At 42.0% G+C, this 24562-nt stretch overlaps 1 protein-coding gene across 3 annotated transcripts in view; it reads left to right on the top strand.

Annotated features, from left to right (window-relative positions):
• The window catches only part of A1CF (APOBEC1 complementation factor), a 111097-nt gene extending 89677 nt beyond the window's left edge, over positions 1-21420 (top strand). For 2 of the 3 annotated variants that reach the window (XM_007478329.2, XM_016428099.2), the window contains 4 exons: positions 1237-1445; positions 7483-7619; positions 8195-8340; positions 15012-21420. In XM_007478329.2, the coding sequence (XP_007478391.1) occupies positions 1237-1445; positions 7483-7619; positions 8195-8340; positions 15012-15163 (644 nt within the window). In that variant the 3' untranslated portion in view covers positions 15164-21420. The remainder of the gene's footprint in view (positions 1-1236; positions 1446-7482; positions 7620-8194; positions 8341-15011) is intronic. The other variant, XM_001363571.3, reaches the window with a different exon arrangement.
• The last annotated feature ends 3142 nt before the right edge of the window (positions 21421-24562 follow it).

Below are 24562 nucleotides of genomic sequence, written 5' to 3'. Positions count from 1 at the left end.
CCCGCCATCTACAAATATGGAGATGTGAGGAAGGAAATGAACTTGTTTCTGAGGAATATTAGAGAACGAGGAATTAAAGTCCAATCACAAAAGGAAACAACCAGTCTGACTGCCAGATCATATCTATTTCCTTTTACAAAAACTTCTAATAAATGCACACACACACACACACACACACACACGCACACACACACCCCACAGACTTTCCAGTCTTAGTCATTTGAGCAGGGAGGAAGGCTACTAGGGAACATTTCACTGGACTTAGAATCAAACATTGCAAAGAATCACAACCCCAGAGTTGAAGGGGGAGCCAGCACTGATGTCATCCAACTCTTACCCTGGCCCTGATCCCCTTTACAGTATTCCTCATGTGGTCATCCAGCCTTTGCTTGAAGACCTCCTCTTTCTCCAGAAGGAGCCCACTACACTTTTTCTGGGGGGAATCATGACATTGAAGAATCAGAATTCTGTACCTTTAAAATGAACCAGTTGTAATGTGTGCATGGGGGAAGAGGAGGGAGGTAAGAATGTCCTATGTTTTAAGCAAGGGGGAAAGAATCTGTGTCATGACTATTAAGGAACTAATGGGGCTGACTGAAGGAAGAGTAATTGGTATAATTATTTTTCCTCTCCCTTTATGCCATCAATGGCAAATCAAATCAGCATTGTGGCAAAAAAAATAGTAAAGCTAAAATCAAAAGTAATCTGGGGATGAACTCAATGGAAAGTCAAGCCTCACCTTGGCAGAACAAAGAAATAAATGCAGGGAACTTAACCAAGACTTGGATTTGCTTCCTTGTCCCAATATCCTAATAGCGTGCTTGCTGGCGATGACTTTGATTTTGCTGTTGAAGGAGAGTCCAAAGGCAAGATGGAATATTCTAAGCAGGATGGTGATGTTGCATTGGCATCCCTTAATAAGTCATTTCACCATCTTCACTCTCCAGCCAAATCTCTCTGAGAGTTAAGTTAATTAGCAGCCGAAATTGGAAATGGCACGTCCAGCTCAGGGATCCACACTGGCGTAGTGTCCACATTACTAGTGTCCTCCGAAGGTCACTCGATTGTCTCCAGTGAACTCTACTTTGCATTGAGTTTCATTCCATTAGGATCCCACATGCTGACCCATCTTTTGGGGCATAATCAATGTGATGTGGGCTAACTTTTCCATTACAGTAAGAATCGGGGTGATTTTCTGGTGGTTTGATTCAGTTTAATGCCTTCTTACATTCCTAGAAATTTACATGAATGTCCCTGTAGGGGCTGCGGGAGTTAGAGGACTGGGCGGTCGTGGATATTTGGCCTACCTGGGCCGGGGGCGTGGCTATCAGGTCAAAGGAGACAAGAGGGGAGAGGACAAACTCTACGACATTTTACCTGGGATGGAGCTCACACCAATGAACCAAGTTACCTTAAAGCCTCAAGGAATGAAACTTGCTCCTCAGGTAGGTGGCAGTAGCTGAAGCAGCATGAAACTCTGTTTTCTTTAAATGATTAAACAATAAACTTAATAACTCAAGTCATATGGAAACTCTAACCTCTAAACTATTTGAGTTTGTTCAAAGAAACTCAAATGAATATGAATTTGAATAGAATCATAGAATGGAGTTTTGGGAGGGACCTCAGCAGCTCTCTAGACAGCTGTGGGAGAGGAACACTCATCTCCCAATAATATACTCAATAAGTACTTTTCTAGGCTCTACTGGAGGCCTTCCACGTAGAAGGACCTAGCACCTATTAAAGTATTCCAGTCCATGTTTAAAAAAAAAGCCAGCCAAGTGATTCAGGAGATAGAACGCCTGGCTTAGAGTCAGGAAGACATCTCTTCCTGAGTTCAAATCCAGCCTCAGCCAATTCCCAGCTATGTGATCCTGGACAAGTCACTTCAATCTGTTTGCCTCAGTCTCCTCATGGTGAAAATGAGCTAGAGAAGGAAATGGCAAACCACTCCAGAATCTTTGCCCATAAAATCTCCCCAAAATGGATCACAAAGAGTTATCTGAAAAACAACTCAACGACGATGACAAAGTGTTAAAAAGCTTTTTCTAATTCCAAGCCTAAATTGGCCTCTTTACAACCTTTACCTCTCGTTCCTGGTTCTGCCCTGTGACAAAGGCTGGCACTAGAGAAAAGTGCCAGGCTGAAGAGTATGTGAAATTGATCACCTCAACACGGGAGGGGCCCCAGGATTGAAATCCAGAGGAATAGACTCTGGCTGGGAGACCAGTGAGGCTCTCGGTCTTGAGAAGCCAAAGAGAGAAGTTGGGGAAAAGACTTTCTCCTGAGGGTTGCCCACTTTTCCTGCTGGTGAATGGAAATCTTGTCCCCCCTCTACTACTCAAGACCAAAGGGTCTCCCCTTGATCTGTTCACTAACATTCAGCTAGGGGAACAGATAACTTTTAATGTCAACTCAATCAGGTAATATAAAAGGAAATAATGGACAGGGAAGAATGGGAAAAGGGGGTCCCTGTCTCTATCTAAATCCTTTCCCTCTCCCTCCTCTAGTTTGGGGGGAAGTCAGGCCTTGGCATCCTGAGCCCCCTGAGAGAAAGTCAGGTTGACTCACCCCTGGGCAACAGGAGCTGAGGTAAAGTCTGCTCAGGTTTCTCTTCAGAAAGTCCCTTCAATTGGGAAGTGTTGGGATTTCCAGTCACCAGCAGGAAAAGTGGGTAACCCTCAGGAGAAAGTCTTTTTTCCCAATTTCTCTCTTTGGCTTCTCAAGACCGAGAGCCTCACTGCTCTCCTAGCCAGCGCGTACTCCTCCTCCTGATTTCACTCCTGGGGCCCCTCCTCTGGCGAGGTGATCAATTTCACATACTCTTCAGCCTGGCACTTTTCTCTAGTGCCAGCCTCTGTCACAGCCCTCTAAGGCCAAATAAAATAAATCCGATTCCTCTGTGACATGGAAGTCTTTGAAATATTGAAGAGTGCTGTCATATTTCCCCGAGTCTTCTTTTTACCAAGCTAAACCCCTTCTTCAACAATTCCTTAGGTTATAGACTCAATACCCTTCACCATCATGGTTGCCATCACAGACATCACAGACCCTCCTTAAATCACAGTACTGAGCACACAACTTCAGATGTAGTCTTAGGAAGGTGGATTACACAGGAATCATCATTGTCCTGTTCCTCAAAGCTCCTGAGGCAACCCAAGATGGCATTAGCCTGACTCCTGAGTCCCAAGTCTGCTGAAACATCAGAAGCTTTTCAAAACTACTGTCCCCTCAGACTTCCTCTATTTTTGTCTTTATATTTTGAACCCAACTGTAAGACTTTCTCCTTGTCAAAATGGCATCTTATTCAATTGAGCCCATGGCCCTAGCCTAGCAGGGTCTTTTTGCATCCTGAATCCAGCCTGTTGGCTAATCCTCTCAGCTTTGTGCCCATTGGCAAAATTCTTAAGTGTGCCACTGATGCCTTTAGTTATTAATAAAAATGTTTAAAAATTCATGTCCAGTAGCAGTGAGGTGCCTCAGTGGATTGAGACCAGACCTAGATGGGAGGTCCTAGGTTCAAATCTGGCCTCAGACACTTCCTAGCTGTGTGACCTTAAACAAGTCATTTAGCCCCCATTGCCTAGCGCTGACCACTCTTCTGCCCTGGAACCAATACACAGTATTGATTCTAAGATGGAAGGCAAGGGTTAAAAAAAAGTACATGAGCAGTCAAAGATTCCTTGGGCATCCTAAGAGAAACCTTCTGCCATCCAGACCTGGAACTATTGCCAACTACTCCTTGAGTCCTGACATCTCACCTGAATCCAGCGATATCAGTCTGATCCCTTCCTTTCCAATTTCTCCACAAGAATGCTTGCAGATGCTTTATTCAAAGCTTTGATAAAATCTGGGCAAATGGTATTCCCAGCATTCTCTGTGTCATCTTGCCCAGATAATCCCCAGAGCCCTGAATGTGCATGTGTCCTCTTCCAGTCCCCTTTGCCCTTGGGGAGGCCCTCAGATTTTGTTCCTGGTTTTGGTTTTCTCTGGGCTTTATTCTTTTGTTTTCTTCACTCTGCATCTTACAGAAATGGGTCCATATCTTTCATCAATCCTTGAATACCACATATGTTCCTGGGGAAAGGTAGAGGCTTATGAAGGTAGAAGGAGGGCTGTCTTCACTCTGTATTGGCAGAAGTTACAAGTCTGCATTTTGTTGCATGAAATAACCCTGTATTCCATATATTATTAGCCCAACCACTTGCTTGGGAGTGGAGGAATCATAGAACATAGCATCATAAATTTGGAGCTAGAGAGAATTTTAGAGGTCATCTACTCCAACTTCCTCATTTTACTAATAAGTAAACTGAGGCCCAGAGAGGAGATGCTTTACTCAGGGTCATATAAATGGGTTTGGGGCCTTTACATCCATCGTTCTTCCCATTTTATCAGCCCGTTTCTTTTTTGACCATTTCTATAGCGTTCTGAGCCTCAGACAAATTCTAACATTCCTTAGGATGGTCCTGGGTAAGAAGCTATGAAGATCACATCTTACCCATGAATACCTGAGGCTACAGTTCTGGGTCCCTGGCTGTTTGCACATTGATTTAACCCTCATTTAGACCCTGGTTTGTCTATTTACAAAAGAGACTGGGTCTGATTCCAAATTAGCCAGAGGAGTACTTTTCCCCAGTATGAGATTACTTAGAAGCCCCTGGGGCCCCTTCTAACTCTGAGATTCTGCCATTCTTTACAGCAAAGTCCAAACTGCTCTTGATTCTTATGAGGCACCTTGGCCTAGTAAACAGACATATTACTGGAATAGCCATCAGGAAGATCTGGATTTGAATTCTGCTTCACATCTACTAGCTATGTGATTTTGGAAAGTCATTCAAACTCTGGGAGACTCTATCTCTAAAGTGGAGATAATGATAGCACCTCCACAGGGTTATTTTGGGGATTAAATAACAGAATAGAACTCATGTGCAACCCCTAAATTACCATGCAAACGTAGGTTGTCATATGTCGCTGTTAAAGAATTGCTGTATATTTGTTACAAGGATTCTGGTTTTTTTTTTTCCTTTTTAAGTGATGAGTAGTGGGAGAGAAAATGGATTTTTGTGCACTGAAAAAAAAAGTTGGGTACTTTTTTGGGGGGGGCCAAATAAGGCCCATTTGCCTTATCTCTCTGGTAGATAAGAAGCTACCCTTGGCCACTCAGCTCGATCTCTCTGTGTGTCTCCTCGAGCCTTGAGCACAGTTCCGAGCACAGAGCACGTACCCAACAAAGGGACACGAAGGAGGTAGCTAATGATATGATTTGAGGTATCTTCAGTCTGCCTCCCAAATATTAGCCCTGCAAGTGCCTGTCTCCCTCTCAGATGACCATGTGGCTCCTTTGGGCTTTCAAGAACCTCCCATAAGCTGAGAGTATTAAATCTTATTGACTAATACATCTCAATCAGCTGAGCAAGATCTCACAGGCAGCCCAACAACACTCTGAGGCATGTGGGGCCAGGGGTACCCTGGTGGTGGGGGGGGAGCTGAGAAGTGACAGGCTGCAGAAAGGGGGGCAGCATTGTTGATGGAGGAAGTGAGAGAACATCAAGAAGTAGCCTCACTGACCACAGAATTGTGTCCTGGAGAGAGCATTAGCTTATTCAGGGACTCTCTGGTCAACGATGTTCCCAAGTTCGGAGAAGATGGCACAGCCACTATGGAAATCTCTGTCCCAAACATGGTATGTTTTCACAGTCTACATAGCATAGTGAGTTGCCCCAGAATGGCAGCTGAACACAGCACCTGAGTAGAGAAAAGCCAAGTGTGAATCCAGATGGCATCTAGAAGGGATCCCTTTTGGAGCACTGGATCGCCACTGTGGGACCACACAGGACATCACAGGGCAGGAGGGAGACTGCCTGGAACACCAGAAGACATCACCAAGAGTAGAACAGGGCCACATCTGGAGAACTGAACGGGGTGGTCTCAGGAGCATTCTGTTGCCTTCTGGGAACCACACCAAAGAAGGGGCCTTCAAAAGTTTGAGAGTACCTGGAGGTGGAACCACTAAAACAATGAGGGATGCCCAAATCATATAAGAATCCACTGAATAAACGGGGGATACTTGACCTGGAGAAGAGAAGACTGGGGTTATTTTCGAGTATATGAGACACGGTCCAAAGTGGAATGGATTGTACTGAAGCAGAGGGTTCCCCTTCTAGGAAGTTTTCAAGAAGAGGCTGGGAAGGCTGAGATTATCTTCAAGTCTATGAGGAACTGTCCACAGTGGAATGGATTGTGCTCAGGTAGAAGTTTCCAAGAAGAGGCTGGATAGCCACAACCTGGGTGTGCTATAGTGGAGACTCTTTCATTTATGGGTTGGACTAGATGGTCACTGAGGTCCCTTCGAACTCGAGTTCTATGATTCTACATGAAAGATGGATAGCCTTGTTATGCACACTCCTACAAGGCAGAAGTAGGAATAATAGATGGAAGATGAGGGAAGTTTAGGCTGGATATCACAGGTTAAACCATCCTGTAGTCAGAGCCACTCAAATGGACAGACTTCCTCATTGGAGGTAAAACCAAGACTAGAGCTCTACTTTGTAGGTTTGCTGGACAGATAATTCCAGTTCTAATTTGTAGTAGCCTAGATAGCCACTGAGGTGCAATTCTGTTATTCCATGATGCAATTCCAAAAGGATTATTGAAATAACATCCCTCAAATAGACTCATTTTGGAGAACTATTGCCCTACACCTGTACTCATGGTCATTTCCTGTGCCTCACACCTTGTGGACAGGAAACATGTTACAGAATGGGCAATGATCTACTCTAGGCTGTCCTAGACATTGGTCCTCACCCTAAATGTCTCTAGTCTTGAGAAAAGACTGAAATGGTTATTGTGATTAATCAGTAAGCCTGGGGGCAAAATGCCTAGAAAAACAATGCTAGAAATGATGAGAAGGCAGAGGATTCCACAGATGGTCAACTGTGATAGGTCAGAAAAATGAAAGTGACCAGACAAAGAAATACAGGACTGCCCCCCCCCCCAGGAATTTTCCCCTTGGACAAACTAGCAGTTATCTTAGGTTTTCTCCACAAAGGGGACCCAGTGAATGGAAAGGAGGCTATATCTGCTTCTGGTGCTCTATGAATAAATTAAGGGTGATCACAGGAAAGACAAGTGGATCCAGCAGCAATCAAAATGCAAACAAAATTGAGGTTAAAGCTAGAATAATAATTTTAGGCATTTGGGACAAAGTTAAGAAGCTAGCAGCAATGCAGAAAACATATTAGAGTAAATGGTGGGAAAACCATCTCTCTGAATTAATGGTTGTTCAGTTTTCAATTGAGTTCAAATTGAGTTCAACTCAAGGTCTACGAGGCATTAAACCATGGAGCATTTTCTTTCTTTTTTATATTAGCATGAATGCAGAAAATGGAAGTTTAAAACTCTTAGATGGGGAGAAGGACTCCAAGTGTGACACTTGTTTTTCAAAGAAAACACATACAATAAAAGTTATTATTTTCATTCTTCTAGGTCTTAGAAGAAATCTGCCAGAAGAATAACTGGGGACAGCCAGTGTACCAGCTTCACTCGGCCCTTGGCCAAGACCAAAGACAACTTTTCCTTTACAAAATCTCTATTCCAGCTCTTGCCAACCAGAATCCAGCAATGTGGGTAGTTTTTCTCCTTTTTCCTGCTCACTCCCGGTGGTGGTTTCTCTCTGTTCAAGCATTTTAAGCCTCTGCGAGAATATAAATTTCTTGAGAGCAGGGGTTGTCTTCAGGCATTAAAGAAATGCCAGCCTGGATATGCTGGATGTTAAAGCTAGGAAAATAAAGTCAAAATCATCCCTGCCCTCAAGAAGCTTATATTTCCCTGGGTTGGGGGAGGAAACAATAAGTTAATACAGATAGAAACTTAATAGCAGGGGCAATTAAGTGGCTCAGTGAACAGAGAGCCAAGCCTGGAGAAGGGAAGTCCTGAGTTCAAATATGGTCTCGGACACTTCCCTGCCATGTGACCCTGGACAAGTCACTTGTCTATATAAACTATAGTTTAAAATTAAGATGATTTGTGAGCCATTCAGAAAGAGCATCCTCTTCATCATCCATTTTAAAGTCAATAGTTTAATGTCTTAATTTTGAGTCCTTTTATTCCACAAATGTTTTCCACTTTATTACTAGCATGGATCTAGCTGAGAGACTTAGAAAATGGTCCTAAATCTAACCTCACTTGTGCTTTGCAGTCACCCCTTCACTCCTCCAAAACTTAGTGCCTTTGTTGACGAAGCCAAGACCTATGCAGCTGAGTACACCCTTCAGACCCTGGGAATTCCCGTGGAAGGAACCGAGGCTCTGCCAACCGCTGCGGCTGCGGCTGCTGCTTTCCCAGGTGCGTGAAAGCTGGCACTAATGTGTGTCCCTCAAACAAGGTTCCATTTCAAAATATCGAAAGTTCTGGTTTCAAGCCCAGCCTCTGATGCTTCTTGGCTGTGTGATCTCAAGCGAATGACTTGTCCTCTCGGACCCTGACTGCTTCATCCATAAAATGAAAGGTTTGGGCCATGTTGTCTCTGTGGGGTCCTTTGAGTTATAATCCCATTCTCTTTAGAATCATGAAAACATATTTGGACTTTGCTCATGCTAAGTTTGCCTTTGCAAGACACATGAACAAATAGAAATTATGCCAAGGAAATTTACCTGGAAAAAGGCCTGGACCAAGAATCAAGACTGTTGGACTTTACTCGGCCAGTCACTGTTATGTTTCCTTGGACAGATCACTTCACCATTAAACCTCAATTTCCTTTTCTGTAAAATGGGAGAAGGAAAACAAAACTACTTGGAACAATCAGTAAGCATTTATGATAGACAAATTGTGATGTGCTGAGGATTCAAAATAAATGGAGCATCTCCTTGTCCTCAAGGAGTTTGCATTTTTAGGGAATATTCTAGGATTCTATACCTAGAGGCAGAAGTGTCCTTGGAGGTCATTGTCCTTCATTTTACAGAAAAGGAAACTGAGACTTAGAGAAGATCAACTAGTAAATGCCTGGGGTGGGAGTAAAGCTAAGTCTGTCAATTCATTTCTCACATATGATTTTATTTTATCCTTACAACAAACTATGGGTATTATGATCTCCCGCTGAGGAAACAGACTCAGAGAGTGACTTGCCAAGGGTCATACAGTTAATAAGTATCTTGGCCATGATTTGAATTCAAGTTTTCTTTAGTCATATCTTCTATACTACCCTAGATCAAGATAATAATTTATAGGAATATTAAAATAATGATTTGAAAAGTCCCCTCTAGCTCTAAAAAAATATATCCTTTATCCCCTGGATCCCTTCCTGAAAGTGACATATAAGTATAATTTCTGTCCTTTTATTTCACTGAATAAGCAGAGATTGCCTAGGACAGGGTTCAAAGACTTAGCTATGAAATAAACAGCCCTGGTCTGCAGTCTGCTTCTTGGACAAGTCCTTTAGCCACCTCTCTGGGCCTCAGTTTCCCCTTCTGGGAAATGAGGATGCTGGCCTAAGTGATCTTCTGGGTTCTTTCCAGCTTTCAATAGCAACTTGTTTCTAGAGTGCATTAAAGCACCAGAGCATCACAAAGATGTTCTCATTTAATCCTCCCAACAACTCAGGGATGTTGGTACTTTTATTATCTTCATTTTGCAGATGGGGAAACCAAAGCTGAAAAATGCAAAACCTTTCCTTGGATCACACAGCTATTAAGATCTGAGTTCAATTCAGGCCTTTACTGGCTATGTGACCTCAGGCACATTACTTAATCTCTATCTGCCTTGGTTTCCTTTTCTGTAAAAGGAACATAATGATCATACCTGCTTCACAGGGTTGTGAAGATCCAGCGAGTTAACATACATAATATACTTTGCAAACCTTCTAGTGCTCTCCATGTATATTATTTTTGTAATATGAACAACCGAACCCCATTAATTATCCTTAGAGTGTTTTTTAGGGTTGGGTTTCTGGCTCCTGGATCATCTTAAAGTGGAACAGGATGGAAATAGGAACAATCTGGAATATTGCCAAGGACTTGCCCATATCTTTGACTTGTTCCCAGTAGATGGTGCTCATTTTAAGTGAATTCACTGTAAAATACAGTAGGGCTTTGCAGGTCAGATACTTCCGACTTTCATAGAAGTTCACCTCGAAGGCAATAGACAGGAAATAGAACATCAAATATCTGGAACACAGAAGGCATACAGGCAAGCAGTGAATAATCAGTCTACAAAGAAAGGTTGAATCTAGGTTGCCAGAGGCTGAATTCCAAATGGACACGTTCATCATTTATCCCGGAGTCCACAAAGAGCCATTGACACATGTTAAGCAGGGGAGTGATGAGGTCAGGATGCTGCTTTTCAGAGCCTTCATGGGGCAGCTTGGGGAGAATGGATTGGACAGGGGAAAGTCCAAACTCCAGCGTCTAGGTCTTAATCTTGGCCCAGTGCCTTTCACATAGTAGGCTAAAGCCTTACTTTACTTACTTTACACTTACTAAAACTTACTAAAGTAAGCTGTTGGTGGGTGAATTAATGAATGTTAATAATGTTACTATGGCTTTACTTAGTTTTAAGTTAGGGACCCAAGAAGGGAGGAAAAGAGTGTGAGATCTCCTTCTTACCTTCTGCTCCAGGGTCCTGCCCTTCCAGGATCAGGGTTGGAGGCAAAACTGAGAGACAATAAGGGAAACTGAGGAAGGAAAGCGCATTCTAAAACCTTCAAACGATAAGCCTTAAAGAAAAGGTGACATGTGCTGGTCTAATGGGAAGAGCATCAAATTTAAAGTCAGAAAGCCCACATTCTAATCCTGGTTCTGACACTTATTCCCTGTGACCCTGAGCAAGTCATTTGTTTAAGCCTCTGTTTTTCCCCCAAATTAAAATCAGATAGTTGGATTAGATGACCTGTAAGGTCCTTTTTCGTTCTGAATCTATCAGACCATGAACCAGGAAGCTCCATCTATCATGTCATAGGAAGCTAAACTCCAAAAACCACTTGCTGTGGGTCCTAGAGGAAATGATCAGCCTTAATAATGAGTGAGTCAGTGAGGCAGAGTAAACAGAGAACTGGCTACAGAGTCTGGAAGACGTGAGAACAAGTCCTACCCCGGATTCACTAACTTTAAGACCCAGCATGAGTCATTTCACTTCTCAGTAACCCAGGCAACTCTCTGAGATTATAACTGGTCCAGTAGGTGGCAATCTGCATTAATAGGGAGAATTTTCTCACCAGGAGTTCCCTATCCTAATGAAATCGTGATGGTGATCATGGTGGCCATTGATGACGATGGCTAGTATTGATGTAGCGCTTTAATGTTTGCGATGGTTTGTGTTTATATAACCACATCTATGATACACAGAAATATGTGTGTGTATGTATAATGGTATTTAATTATGAGCCAGAAAGGCTTAGACTCTTTCCCATGTATAAGAAACCTTGTTTTCACCTCGAAAGATTTCATTTTGTAATCTTGATTCCGTTGCCTGAAACCATAAGAAAGAAGTGTTTACAGGACAAGAGCTGCCCCATTGCTATGGGAATAACAGGCATACATGTGTATTCCTATGTCCCAGCTTCTGATGGGGTCAAGCGGAAACAGAAAGGAGCCCAGGGAACGCTTCCATCCAAAGACTACAAAGAGGAGTCCTGGGTCCAATGTGAAACAAAAAAGTTCAGAAGCCCCCGAGAGGCTTCCGTATGTCCCCTAGACTGTCTATTTATAGACTTCTCTTAGAAGTTTCCTGGGATAGAAAAGTTGTTCTTAGTGAGCTTCTCAGAAGCTCAAGAAAAACAGACTCAGCTGCTTAAGAGATGTGGATTAGGAGCATTAAAATGCAATGTAAGGAGTGGTTTCAATTAAAAAAAAAGATGGTGTCCAGCCAGTTTCCTGCCACAGAGATTTGCAAAGCCACACACGCACATGCATAAAATCAATTTGTCTGGGCTTACACAGCCCATCAGCCAGATGGACTCGTTGTTTTAAGCTGGTCCTTGCTTTTTCCTGGATTTGCCGTCTCGCTTCCCTTTTCTCTCTGCTTCTCTTCTGTATCTCAGAGAAGACAATAAAATAGACCCCATAACCAGCCTGCCGCACCAATGGCAGAAACACAATTGGGCATCAAATATCTCCGATGAGAGCTTGGCATCGAAGATAGACTCAATAGAAATAGCTATTCAAAAGCCATTCTCCAACAGGTACGTAGTCAAAGAATATATAATGTCATTCTCAAAAGAACCGTAAACTCGTCACCATTGAAAGAATGCCCCAAATTTGGTGGAGCCATAAACTGGTCCCGCACCTCAGAAAGCAACGTGAAGGTCTGTAAACGAAGGGGCCAAAATCCCCGGCTCTTTGACTCAGAGATTCCACCGGGAGTGCATGCATGCCAGTGAGGTCGCTGGACCAAAACAGTGACTTCATATACACAAAAGTCGGGAGAGCAAGGGTTTTCCTGTAGCAAAGAACGGGAAACAAAGTAGATGCTTTTCTGTTGGGAAAAGGCTAAACAAACTGGTACAAGAAGGTAACAAAATATGACCAGGCTGGAATTGACAAACAATGATACAGAGAAGCGTGAAAAGACTTCCATGAACTGATGCTGAGCGTGATCAGCAGAGCCTGGAAAACAATATATACAATGACTACAGTAACGTAAATGGAAAGAACAAGCACAAAAGACTCAAGTTTGAATGTCTCAAAACTATGAAGACCAAGCCTGGCTCCAAAGAGGAGATATAAGGCCATTCCTTCCTTGGCTTCTTGGGAAGAGGCGGGGGGGGGGGGGGGGGGGGGAGGGGGCGGGAGGGGAGGGACAAATTCAGAATGTGGGCTGTGGCATCATATTTTTTTTAATTGTTGCTTGATTTTGCTGGTTTGTTTCTCTTTCTCTCTCTTTTTTTTAAACCCTCACCTTCTGTCTTGGAATCAATACCAGGCAGAAGAGTGGTAAGGGCTAGGCAATGGGGGTTAAGTGACTTGCCCAGGGTCACACAGCTGGGAATTATCTGAGGACAGATTTGAACCTAGTACCTTCCATCTCTAGGCCTGGCTCTCAATCCACTGAGCTACCCAGCTGACCCTCTTTATCTCTTTTTAAAAAATCTTTCTCATAAGTGATGGTTCTCTGGGAAGATAAAGGGAAAGTCAGTCCACAAGCATTTATGAAATATATACAATGTTCCAGGCGGTACTAAGCACTGAATATGCAAGAAAGATAAAAATGGAGATAGACAGACAAGCAAAAAGAGACAGATAGAGAAATGATTGACAGATGTAGAAAGAGATGATTAAGAGAGATGATAAACAGATAAGTGGATAGAGATAGATAGATAGACAAACGGACAGAAGGACGGACAGATGGACAGAGATAGATAGATAGACAGACAGACAGACAGACAGACAGACAGACAGACAGACAGACAGACAGATAGATAGATAGATAGATAGATAGATAGATAGATAGATAGATAGATAGACAGAGAGACGGACAGACAGACAGACAGAGATAGATAGATAGATAGATAGATAGATAGATAGATAGATAGATAGATGGATAGATAGATAGCAGCTCCTCCTCTCAAGGTACTCACGCTCTAATGGAGGAGACAGCAAGCAAACATTGATGTACAAACAGATAGATACCGGTTAAATTGACAATAATTCCAGAGAGAAGGCAGATACTGAATAGCTTTTTGAAGATTAGATTTAGATGAGATTCAAAGGAACAAGGAAGAGAAGATGAGGAACCAGAACCCAGATTCTAGGAATGGAAACCACCTGGAGTCTGGAGATGGAGGATGCCTAGATCACAGAGTAGAGCCTAGGGATGGGACTAAAGTAGGAGAATCCTGGGAAGGTATGGGGGTTGGTTGGAGGGAGAGCCAGGTTATGAAGTTTTTTTTATGACAAACAAAAGACTTTCTATTTTACCTTAGAAGTGATAGGAAACGACTGACATCTACTGAGTGAAGAAAGAGGGGGAGGGGTGATGAGACGGTGACTGGGTCAGACCAGAGCTTTAGGGAGCTCCATTTGACACTGAGTGAAGGACAGATTGGACTGGGTGGGCCTGAGCTGTGCAGGGAGACTTGAAGTCATAAGGGCCTTCCCTAACATGGTTTTAGTGTTGGGGGAGAAAAGGAGTGGGGGAGGGAAGAGTTTATAAGAGAGATTTTGCAACTGAATAGGTATAAAATGGATATTTTTTATGAGGCTACCTGACAGCTTCCTAGAATAATGAATTATTCTTGCTTTCTTGTTGACCCCAACTATTTCTAGGCTGCCAGAGCAACTGTAATAAAAAAAACCTGTAATCTTTTAATACAATTATTTTACATGTTGCTACCCTTTAAATTCTGGTACCCTGGGACAACACCCAATTATTCTGCCTTAGTTATGTCTTCTATGAACTGAGAGGGTGAGGGGTAATAGGTTTCTCAGGTCCATTTCAGACTATCTTCATAGGACCATAGACTTAAAGCTGAATTTTAGAGGCCAGATATTGCACTCTCCAATCGATATGATATTTAAGTTGTTGTTCAATCATTTCAGTTGTGACTGATTCTTTGTGACCTCATTTGGGGTATTCTTGGCAAAGTTATTTGCCATTTCCTTCTCCAAATCATTTTACAAATGAAGAAACTGAAGATGGGGTTAAATGACTTGCCCAGGGTCACACAGCTGGTAGTCTGAGGTCATATTTGAACTCAGGTATTCCTGATTCCAGTAGCAGATCAAAAATAAGAATATAGAGCTTTTGAACAAATGAATTTAAGGGCACCAAGATTATTATTTACTTTTTTCCAGATCTATGATTTCAATGGGGTCAAGAACTTCCAGGGAAGAAACTCTATAGCAACAGAGGTCAGCATTAGCTCTGTGACTTAGAGAGTTGCCTGGGGACCCTGTAAGTTCAGGCTCTTGTCCAAGGCCACCCAGCCACCATGTGATAAAGACTCGAACTCAGGTCTAACTAAGTGAATTAGAAAGTTGCAAGACCAGCCTTTGAACTCCTGTTTCTTCTGCATCCCTCTTTAGGCTACGCCATTGCGAATGCAGCTGCCACTATGTCTGCAACTCAGCTGAAACAGGCTGTGACCCTTGGCCATGATCTGGCAGCGTACACGACCTATGAAGCCTACCCTGCCTTTGCCGTGGCTGCTCGTGGGGATGGATTCGGGACCTTCTGAAGACTGTTTTTTTGTATGTTTGTTTTTTATTTAAAAACAAGAGACACGAAACTCGATGTAGACAAAAACCACCCTTAATTCTCCTTATTTTTCTACAAAAGTGTAAAGTATCCATTTCCTAAACTTCCTTGTTCATTAGCCACTGGGGTTGTTTTGGCAGGCATTTTTCCTAAATTAAAACAAATGGGTATGAATCCGTTTTCTAATGTGGAAAGGGAAGCGATTCTGGCCCCGAGAGACATTCTATAGGAGATATTGGGGGTCACCTTGGTATGGATGTTTACAAAAGAAGGGGTAGACTGGAGTCAGATATTTCAGGCAATAGGAAGCATGGGCTGAGCCACTCATAGAAATGAGGGACCACCAACAACTCAGATTTAACATCAGACCTAAATCGTGGGGCACAAAGTCCCAGAAGGCTAACATCCCATAGTCCCTCTCCCATCTGGGTCCCCATCTCTACCCTGGGCTTTGTTTATAGGCCAGGAGATATTTCCCAAGTAATCACTTCTGGACTTTCCATTCTGTTGAAGAAAAATACTTTTCTAGTAAACTCAGGACTTCCTTGGAATTTCCATAAAGACATTAAAAGCAGTGTGGGACCCCACTGGAAATCAGCCCTGTGGGCATACCCAGAATGATTCTACCCCTAGGTTCCTGCCTCAGTTTTCAACTCAGTTCTGATCAACCCCAGGAAGATTTCTTTTGAATACATTTTGTTTGGACTTTATACATTATTAGGAAATGGGGAAAGATCTCAGAGAAGCCCTAAAATCTCTGTCAGTCTTTTGTGAGAGACTGTAACCGCCCTAAGGAAGGAATTTGTCATCTTTTTAATCATCATATCTCCCTGCCCCTCATATTGTTCCCTGTAGAGGTGCCAATATATTGAAGACTCGTTGTTTAGTTGATATGGGAAAGCTTGGCATCATAAATCTCCATTCAGGCAAATAGCGACACTTTTATAAGTGACAATCTAAAAAAACTGCCCAAGATTCAGATAAGTTAGAGCAGTTTCCCACTTCTGATCCCAGAGGTGGGATTTGAACCTACATATTCCTTATTTCAAGGCTGGTACTCTATTCATCATATGATTATTTAGGAGATCAATTCAAGTCTATTGAATTATATTGCCAGTCACAGAGAACTGGATGAAGATGTACCTCTATAGCAATAAGACAGAGGATGGATCTACTCCTTTTTTCTGGATCTTGGGGACCATTAAGCTCTCTTGGATTTGGCCCTGAACCTTCTTTCAAATCTAACCACATGACAATTAACATGAGAACTCATTACCTTAATTTTCTTCCTCTTCTCATAAACATCAAACACCTTTGGCAAATCAACATTCTTGTTTCATTCTGCCTCCCCAGGGAGGCTTTGCCCCCATCCTCTTAACAACCACAGGCTATTTATCCAGACCTGGTTCCCTACCACCATTCCAAAAGCACACTAAAAAGTACACATGCCCCTTCCCCAGGTAGCCTGATGAGGAGCAGGGGAGCTGGGAGATGAAGAAAAGATACTCCAATCCAATCTGCCAGAATGGTGGTTTGCCTAACCAAGCAGGCAGCCTGTGGGCTTCAGGCCCACTCAGACACCAATTTCCTGGAGAAGTCCCTCTCCAAGTCTCATTAATGGAAAATCAATAAAACATACTCAAATTCCCATTCAGAAATCCCTCGGCCCCCATAAACATTTCTAAGATCAAATCAAAAGACTGGCTGAAAATGATGTCAGATCCCAAAAGGGATAATGGGATCCAAGACAGACCTTGTCCCCATGAGCCCCCAGGCACCACCTGGCTGAGCAAAAAAAAAAAAAGAAGCACTATTAGAACCCATTGGCACCATGCTCCTTCAAAGTCTCCAGATGTTCCGCCTCACTGTTCCTCCTTTTGGGTCCAAATCACTAAGCACATTCTGCTTCTCAAATCCTCTAGGAAATGGGCCTCCAATTTGAAGCCATTTTTCTTTCAGTGCAAATCCTTTCCCTTGAGTTCTCTTTACCTTTCGCAAAACCCAATCCAATCTGACAAATATTTGTTAAGCACCTGCTATACGCCAAGTACTGTCCAAGGTACTGAGAACTTTGGACCAGTCACAACCTCTCAGTGTGCTGGGCACCTCGATATTACTTTAGATTAAATAAATGAACTGATATGAATTGGGAAAGGAGTTTCCTTGCCCAGGAGTTTGCCAATGAATCAAGCACCCATTCTTTGCAATATAAAAGCAATGAAACAAAACAAATAAAACGAAACCAAAGGATACCTCTTTTATTAGAAAGCATCAACTCTCAGCTACCTATCAGTTCTGCTGACAAGAGATTAAAAATGAGAAATGGTTCATAGGGTGAAAAATGTATCCTTGGGCCAAGACAAAGAAAAGCACTTTCTCAATGAAACAGAAGATTGTACATTCAGAACTTCAAGAGATACTAAAAGACACCAAGCCAATCCCCTCATCTTGTAAATAAGAAATCTAAGGTTCAGAAAGTTTAAATGATTTGTCCCAACACACACAGCTAGTTAAAAAAAAAATAACCCTTTCCCCCAAATAGTCAGAACAGCGATTTCATAAGTATAGAGTAATTAGAAGAGATTTTGAAATTCAAAAATTAAGAAACATACAGAATAGGTGGAGAATGAGAAATAACCCAATATGAATTTCATTCCATAAGCAGAAATGAGGCTGACTATGTCCCAAATAGATTTCCATGGCTCTGTCCTTCTTAGATTGCCTTGTCTTTCCCTAGATGCCCCCTGGAAGGAAGCCATTCACTTCAATGACTGAATCACTCTCTGGGATAATAATCCCCATCCTTATTCAATGTCATCCTAACTTACTTGCTAGTTAGCTAACAATTTCGTTAGCAGGACATCCATAAAGCTCCCAGGAAGTTACCTCAGATCAGGAAAATGTTGGATTCAGAGTATTTCTCAAAAGAAAAAGCAAATCCTCCTGGAGTTACAATTCAAATATTATTTTGTACTGAGAGAAGAATGAGATTACAAGTTATTTGCCAGCATTATCCATGTAGAAACATTTTTTTCAGATATTATTTTACTTATATAGAAGAACTCGCCGCCATGTTCTTCCCAGGCTAGTGCTCAGCTTTTCAACAAAACAATTTCCCTCTAATTTTCAGTTTATATTCAGTGTCACTAGGTTTTTTAAAACTAATTCTGCTTTATGACTCTATTTGGAGCTATCAAGCCATTATTAGATTGGGGACAGGGGGAGTCTACACTGAATCACTTGTTGGGTTGGAGATATTCTCTAAAAGGTAGAATTTCCTTTTCATTTCTTTGGCACTCAGAGCCATATAAGGAATGTTAGAGCCTGCTGAATACTGACTGCCCTTGGCCTTGGCTTCCTTGTAGAGCCATAGATCTGGCTAGCTCATTCCTCCTAGTCTTATGATTAATCTTCTCTTAGAAGCAAAAATAAATATTAGAGTATTTCAGTTTCTTGAAGGAAGGTCATACAGTTGCTTGTTTGAAGGGAGATTTTTATTTTCTATAGCTTGCTTGTATTCCATCATAGCTGGTTATAGACTTTTCTTTAAAGATCTTTTCTAGTTCTAGTACCAAAACCTCTTAGCCCAGTATATTGTGATAATTACCGAAAAGGGGGAATATCCAAAAATTAACATAAAAAGAGACTTGGCACTTTTTTTCCTTTTTGTAAATACATTATTTTATATTGTAAATACACATTGGAGAAAGTAATTAGTCCTGTTACACAATTGGCACTATTAATGAACTCTGTGATCAGCCTTCTAAAAAAAATCAAATCATAGCCTGGTGGCCTTGAGATACTTTCTGAACAAGTGACAGAAATTCCCTTACAACGTGCTTAGTACTTTGGGGGATGTGAGCAACTAATTCTCATCTATAACTGCAATGATTCACAATAATCATCCACAGGCAGTAGGATCTGACTTTGGGTCCCAGTGAACTCATTTCTGAAGATCTGGGCTAAGATTTAGCTTCACTTTAAAAGCATTAAGAGGATGCTCTGCATATCCCCAGGACATCATTATAGGAAGTGAAATGATGTCTGTACTTTGTCCTCCTTAGATGAAAAGTAGATCATAAATATCAATCAGTACAGAAATAGAGTTTTCTGATCCCAAACTCTGCTTTTGTCTGATTGCAGCCAATCACACAAAATAAGAAATAAAATATGGCCAAAAAACCACCCATGAATGCAGAATAAGATTATTTTGCTCAGAAATGGGTTTGATTAAAATAGCAATCTTTTTCCAGCAGCAATTAGAAAGAAAATAGAATGTTTATGGTTAATGTACAGCTGGTAGGCTTCTTTGTATACTATTTAACTAGAGTATATTATTAGAGGAAGCAAACTCATGGACATTTCAGTCTATATTTGAGCCTCTCCATGATTCCCTGAGGTTGGGTAGGGAAGATATGAAACAGCAACAGCATAATTATTAAATTCTCCACTTCTGTCTTCATTCCTGCTTTTTATTTAAGTGATCCAGGGAGCAGAAGAGATATGACCATCTGTGCCTCTTAGCTTTGTGTGCCTAAGGTCCAAGTGCCCCTTTTCCTAACCCTTGTTACAGCTCTGATGACCACCAGGATCATAGACCTAAGGATGGAAGGGACTTTATCCAATTCATAGAGATGAGGAAACTGAGGCCCACGGATAAAGACATTTTTCAAACATATCCTTAAATCACTTTACAAAGTAGCCTCTCTCTTCTCATCCTCCTCTTCTTCCCTCTTCCCCACCCAACTCCCATCTGCTTCTCAAACAAGCTGGCAACCACACAGACACCTTTACCTTATTTCCATTGTGATGCCTCACTTGGGCCTTTTCCCTCTTGAGATACGCTCATAAATTCCAATCCCTCCCATGTTTTTAAATAAAAATATCAGGGATGGGGGTAGGATGGAGGAAGAATCACCCCGTAATACATATGTATCAAAAATGATTTTCCCTCTTCCTCCATCTCCTACCCACCACATACACAGTAAGTAGCTTCTCTTGGAAGTTATTGAAACCCTGTTCTTCAATGAAAATTCTCTTCATGGTAACTTCCATTCTGTGCCTTTTTAAAAAACATAATTACACGAAATTCTGGCCCATTGATAGCCCAGAGTTATTCAACTTTAGGGAAGTACATTTTAGGTCTCAAATGAGAAATTTGCTCTTCTCCAAGCTTTAGTTTTCTCTGTTTCCAACCCCAAGATTCTTTGGATAGACTGATTGATGATTTCAGTTCTAGAGCTTTTTTCTCACTTAGATTAGAACAATCTTTCAAATTTGGAAGAGATGCCAAATAAATGACTAAGCCAAAAGGAGTTGTCAGAAAATAGAGAAATAGATATTTTTAAATTAAGCCATAGAGATTCCAGAATTGCCCAAGAATATTCGTTAATGGAGAGTCAAGCTTCTTGTCAGCCAGAAATCCCGTGGTTCATTATTCTTTTAATTTCACAAGCACATTCCTGGGCAAGAAAACCCACCATCCAGTTCACAGATCGGAGCTGCTCTGTGTGGGTGGAGGTGGGGAGAGGAAGAGGCCAGTAAATGAAAACATGCTCCTCTATTTTTAGATTTCCTCACAAATGTGAATTTTGCCCAGAAATTTGGCTTTCACTTCTCTGATTCCTGGAGAACTTTTTTTTTACAGACTGCAGAGAAGGCTGTTAAACCAAACCATCAGGGTCAGAAGGTTTTTTAGTTCATCTCAGTGATGGGTGTTTGGATTTAATTCTGGTTCCATCTCTCTCTGTCAAACTCTCCCTTTCGGGGGAAGGCCACGTTAATAGTGGCAATGTTGCCTAAAATAGTCACTTCCCCTCCCACCCCGACCTTTAAAAAAATGCAGTTGGACAAACACATTTGTTGCTCCAGTCCCTTGTTTTTAATCTATGTTGGCCCTATTGTTCTATTCATTAGGTGAGGAGGTTCTCCCATTGGGGCGATAAAACCAAATGGGCATAAACAGTATTAAGAGTGTGTGAGAAGCACTTATTTTTGTACTTTTAGTACAACGTTTGTATAGAATTCTCACTGTGAACTTCCAGAATACAGTGAGTCAAAATGACATCATCTACATGTTCAGGGAAGCGATCATTGGGTTGGAATAAATAAACATAATGGGCGCCTTGGAATTATAAATCAAATGGACTACCAAGTATTGTAATATGTTGTGTAATTCTAGATTTGTTAGATGCTGTTAATTGACTCATAAAGTAATATTAAAATGCTGAAATTAAACTATGAGCTCTGGATTTGTTCTTTTCCCTAATAGATTCACCATTTCAGCCAAGAGAGGAGTTAACATTCTTTCTAGGGGGAAAAGTCATACAGTCATTCAGCAAACACTTATTAAATACCTGGCAAGTGCCATGTTGGGGAAAGGATTATAAATTTAAAACTGAAATAAACCTTATTCCCAAAGAACTTCTTTTTATTTATTTTAGACCCTTCTTACCTTCCATCTTAGAATCAATACTATATATTGGTTCTAAGGCAGAAGAGTGATAAGGGCTAGGCAATGGGAGTTAAATGACTTGCCCAGGATCACACAGCTAGGAAGTGTCTGAGGCCAGATTTGAACCTAGGACCTCCTGTCTCTAGGCCTGGCTCTCAATCCACTGAGCTACCCAGTTGCCCCAGAACCTATATTTAATAGACAAACTAACATGGAGGCAGGGATAGTCAGACAGACAGATAGGCAAACACACACATGAACAGATGGACAGATTAGACAGACAGACAGATAGACAGGTAGATAGATAGATAGATAGATAGATAGATAGATAGATAGATAGATAGATAGATAGATAGATAGACAGATAGACAGATGGACGGATAGACAGACAGAAAGACAGACAGACAGACAGACAGACAGACAGACAGATAGATAGATAGATAGATAGACAGACAGATAGATAGACAGATAGACAGATGGACGGATAGACAGACGGAAAGATGGACAGACAGACGGACGGACAGATAGATAGATAGATAGATAGATAGATAGATAGATAGATAGATAGATAGATAGACAGACATACAGACAGACAGACAGACAGATAGATAGATGATAGATGGACAGATAGACAGATGTAAAGATGGACAGATAGACAGATAGATAGACAGACAGATAGAAAGACGTAGATAGAATTTATATCATTCAGTGGTCAAACCGTATTATTTAGTGCTTACTCTATCCAAGAAAAGAATAACAATCCCTACTCTCAAAGTCGATATTCTAACATAAGGCAGCCTTAGTGAGACAAACACAGCATCAATGATTTCTCAGAATTCGACTTTTTCAAGAAGTAAAGACTAGCAATGGTGAGACCTTAGTTTTCCATTCACGATGTTTTTTCATGAAATTTTAAATCTGCCCTCTAGTGGAGGAAAACATTTCTAATTGACTTACATTTTTTAGGGATTCTATGAAGCTCTACCCATTACTGATTACTTAGAACGTTTTTAGAGGAAAGAATACTTCTTTAGGGTCATTAGAGGGAGACAGACATGATTAATACACGGTGCCTTTTCTTATTCTAATCATTTCGGGAGAACTTCACTGAATCTCCAAGTTGGAAGGGGTCTCAGATCTGAAGAGGAAATCCTTCCACACAGCCTCCAACAAGTAGCCTTTGCTTAGAGATTTCCAGTGGGAGGGGAGGGGACCCACAACTTCCCAGGGCAGCCTCAGGGACAGCCCCTTGGGGACTTTCATGGTGAGGAAGCTCTCCCTGATGTCCACCCTAAACTGGCCTTTTGGCACCTCCATCTCTTGCTTCTCATTCTGCCTTCTTGGGTAGCCCTCCTCCAAACACACCCTTTCAGATATCTTGATAGGTATTACCGAGGTCCTGGCTATTTTCCTCAACAGAAAAATGAAGAGGTTTGAGCTCCCTCTCAGCTTCAGACCTGTGGCCTCCCCTCAGACTTCTCTTCTCCAGATTAAACCCCTACAGCTATAGCTAGACAGAGGGTTCCCCCACCTCACAAAAAAAAGGGATTGCAGGATGATCCTGGGCAACAGAATGATGTGCTGGGCCTGTTCAGTCAGGCAGGAGTGCGGGCCTTTGGCCAATCATAACCTCCTAGACAGTCCCCAGGATGTTGGATACCCCACAGCACTGTGTCGATAAGGTGCTCCTCTAACTCCACCAGCTCCAGACCAGGTCAGTGCTATAGAAGATTCCCCTCCAGCTGCTGTTTCAAAGGCTCTCTATGTGGGGGGGGGGGGGACGGGGGGGGTCCTTGAGGCTGGAAAGAGGAGTTCATCCCTCTTTGATAAAGGTGGTTTTGCTACATATTGGGATTCTTGCTGTCCTGAGGCTCCCTCCATTTAAACCAGGCACCTTAGGTGCTACAATGTCCCCAGCTGTTTCAACTTCCCTCCAAATGGCATAATTTTGAGATCGTTGACCATCCAGGTGACCCCCTGTAGAAGAGAGAAATTGGGAAAGCCTGCAATGAGACAGGAATAGCTGGGACTGATGACCTGTCAAAGGAGAGCATTCTGGTTTGGAATGTGACCAGGAGAGGCAGTTGGAGCAGACCAAGGCTTGCAAGAGGGAAGAAGGCTTTTCTCTCTTGGCTTTTTGGAGACTGAAGCCTGAAGGTTGTCTTTAACTTTGAAGACAGACAACAGCTCTCTCTCTCTCTCTCTGTCTCTCTCTGTCTCTCTCCATCTCTCTCTCTCTCTCTGTCTCTCTCCATCTCTCTCTCTCTCTCTCTCTCTCTCTCTCTCTCTCTCTCTCTCTCTGTGTGTGTGTGTGTGTGTGTGTGTCTCTCTGTCTCTCTCTCTGTTTCTCTGTCTCTCTCTCTCTGTCTCTCTCTGTGTCTCTCTGTGTCTCTCTGTCTCTCTGTCTCTCTCTCTCTCTGTCTGTCTCTCTCTGTCTCTCTCTCTCTGTGTCTCTGTCTCTCTGTCTCTCTCTCTCATTTGCTCTGTTGTGATAGTGACTGAACTTCCAGAACTTCTATCAGCCCATTTCTCCAAATTGAAATATTCCATCATCTTCCAATCTAAGACTCATCCTAGTGATAGGGAAACCCCCAAATCCTCTTTCCTTCCATTTCCTTCTCCTTCCTTGTCTTCCCCGATAAACCCTTTATTTAAGATAGAGAAGAGAAAGAGTATTTCATTTGAGACCTCATAAACTCACCCCTGAGTTGATTTAGAGAAATCAGAAGGATAATCAACAGGAAGGAGGGAGGCAAGAAGGGAGGTGAAGGGAGGAAGAGGGAGGAAGGTAGAAAGGAAGATTAACAGCCTGATCTCTAATTATCAATTACCATTCAAAATAGTCCCTTTTTACACCTCCTCTGGACACTCCCCAGGTTATCAACTTAAAAAAATTTTAAACCCTCACCTTCTAACCTAAAATCA

The sequence above is a fragment of the Monodelphis domestica genome, chromosome 1 (assembly GCF_027887165.1).
Source record: "Monodelphis domestica isolate mMonDom1 chromosome 1, mMonDom1.pri, whole genome shotgun sequence".
Taxonomy (NCBI): domain Eukaryota; kingdom Metazoa; phylum Chordata; class Mammalia; order Didelphimorphia; family Didelphidae; genus Monodelphis; species Monodelphis domestica.
Note: the sequence above shows the minus strand (reverse complement) of the source record. Positions and strands in the feature narration are given on the sequence as shown.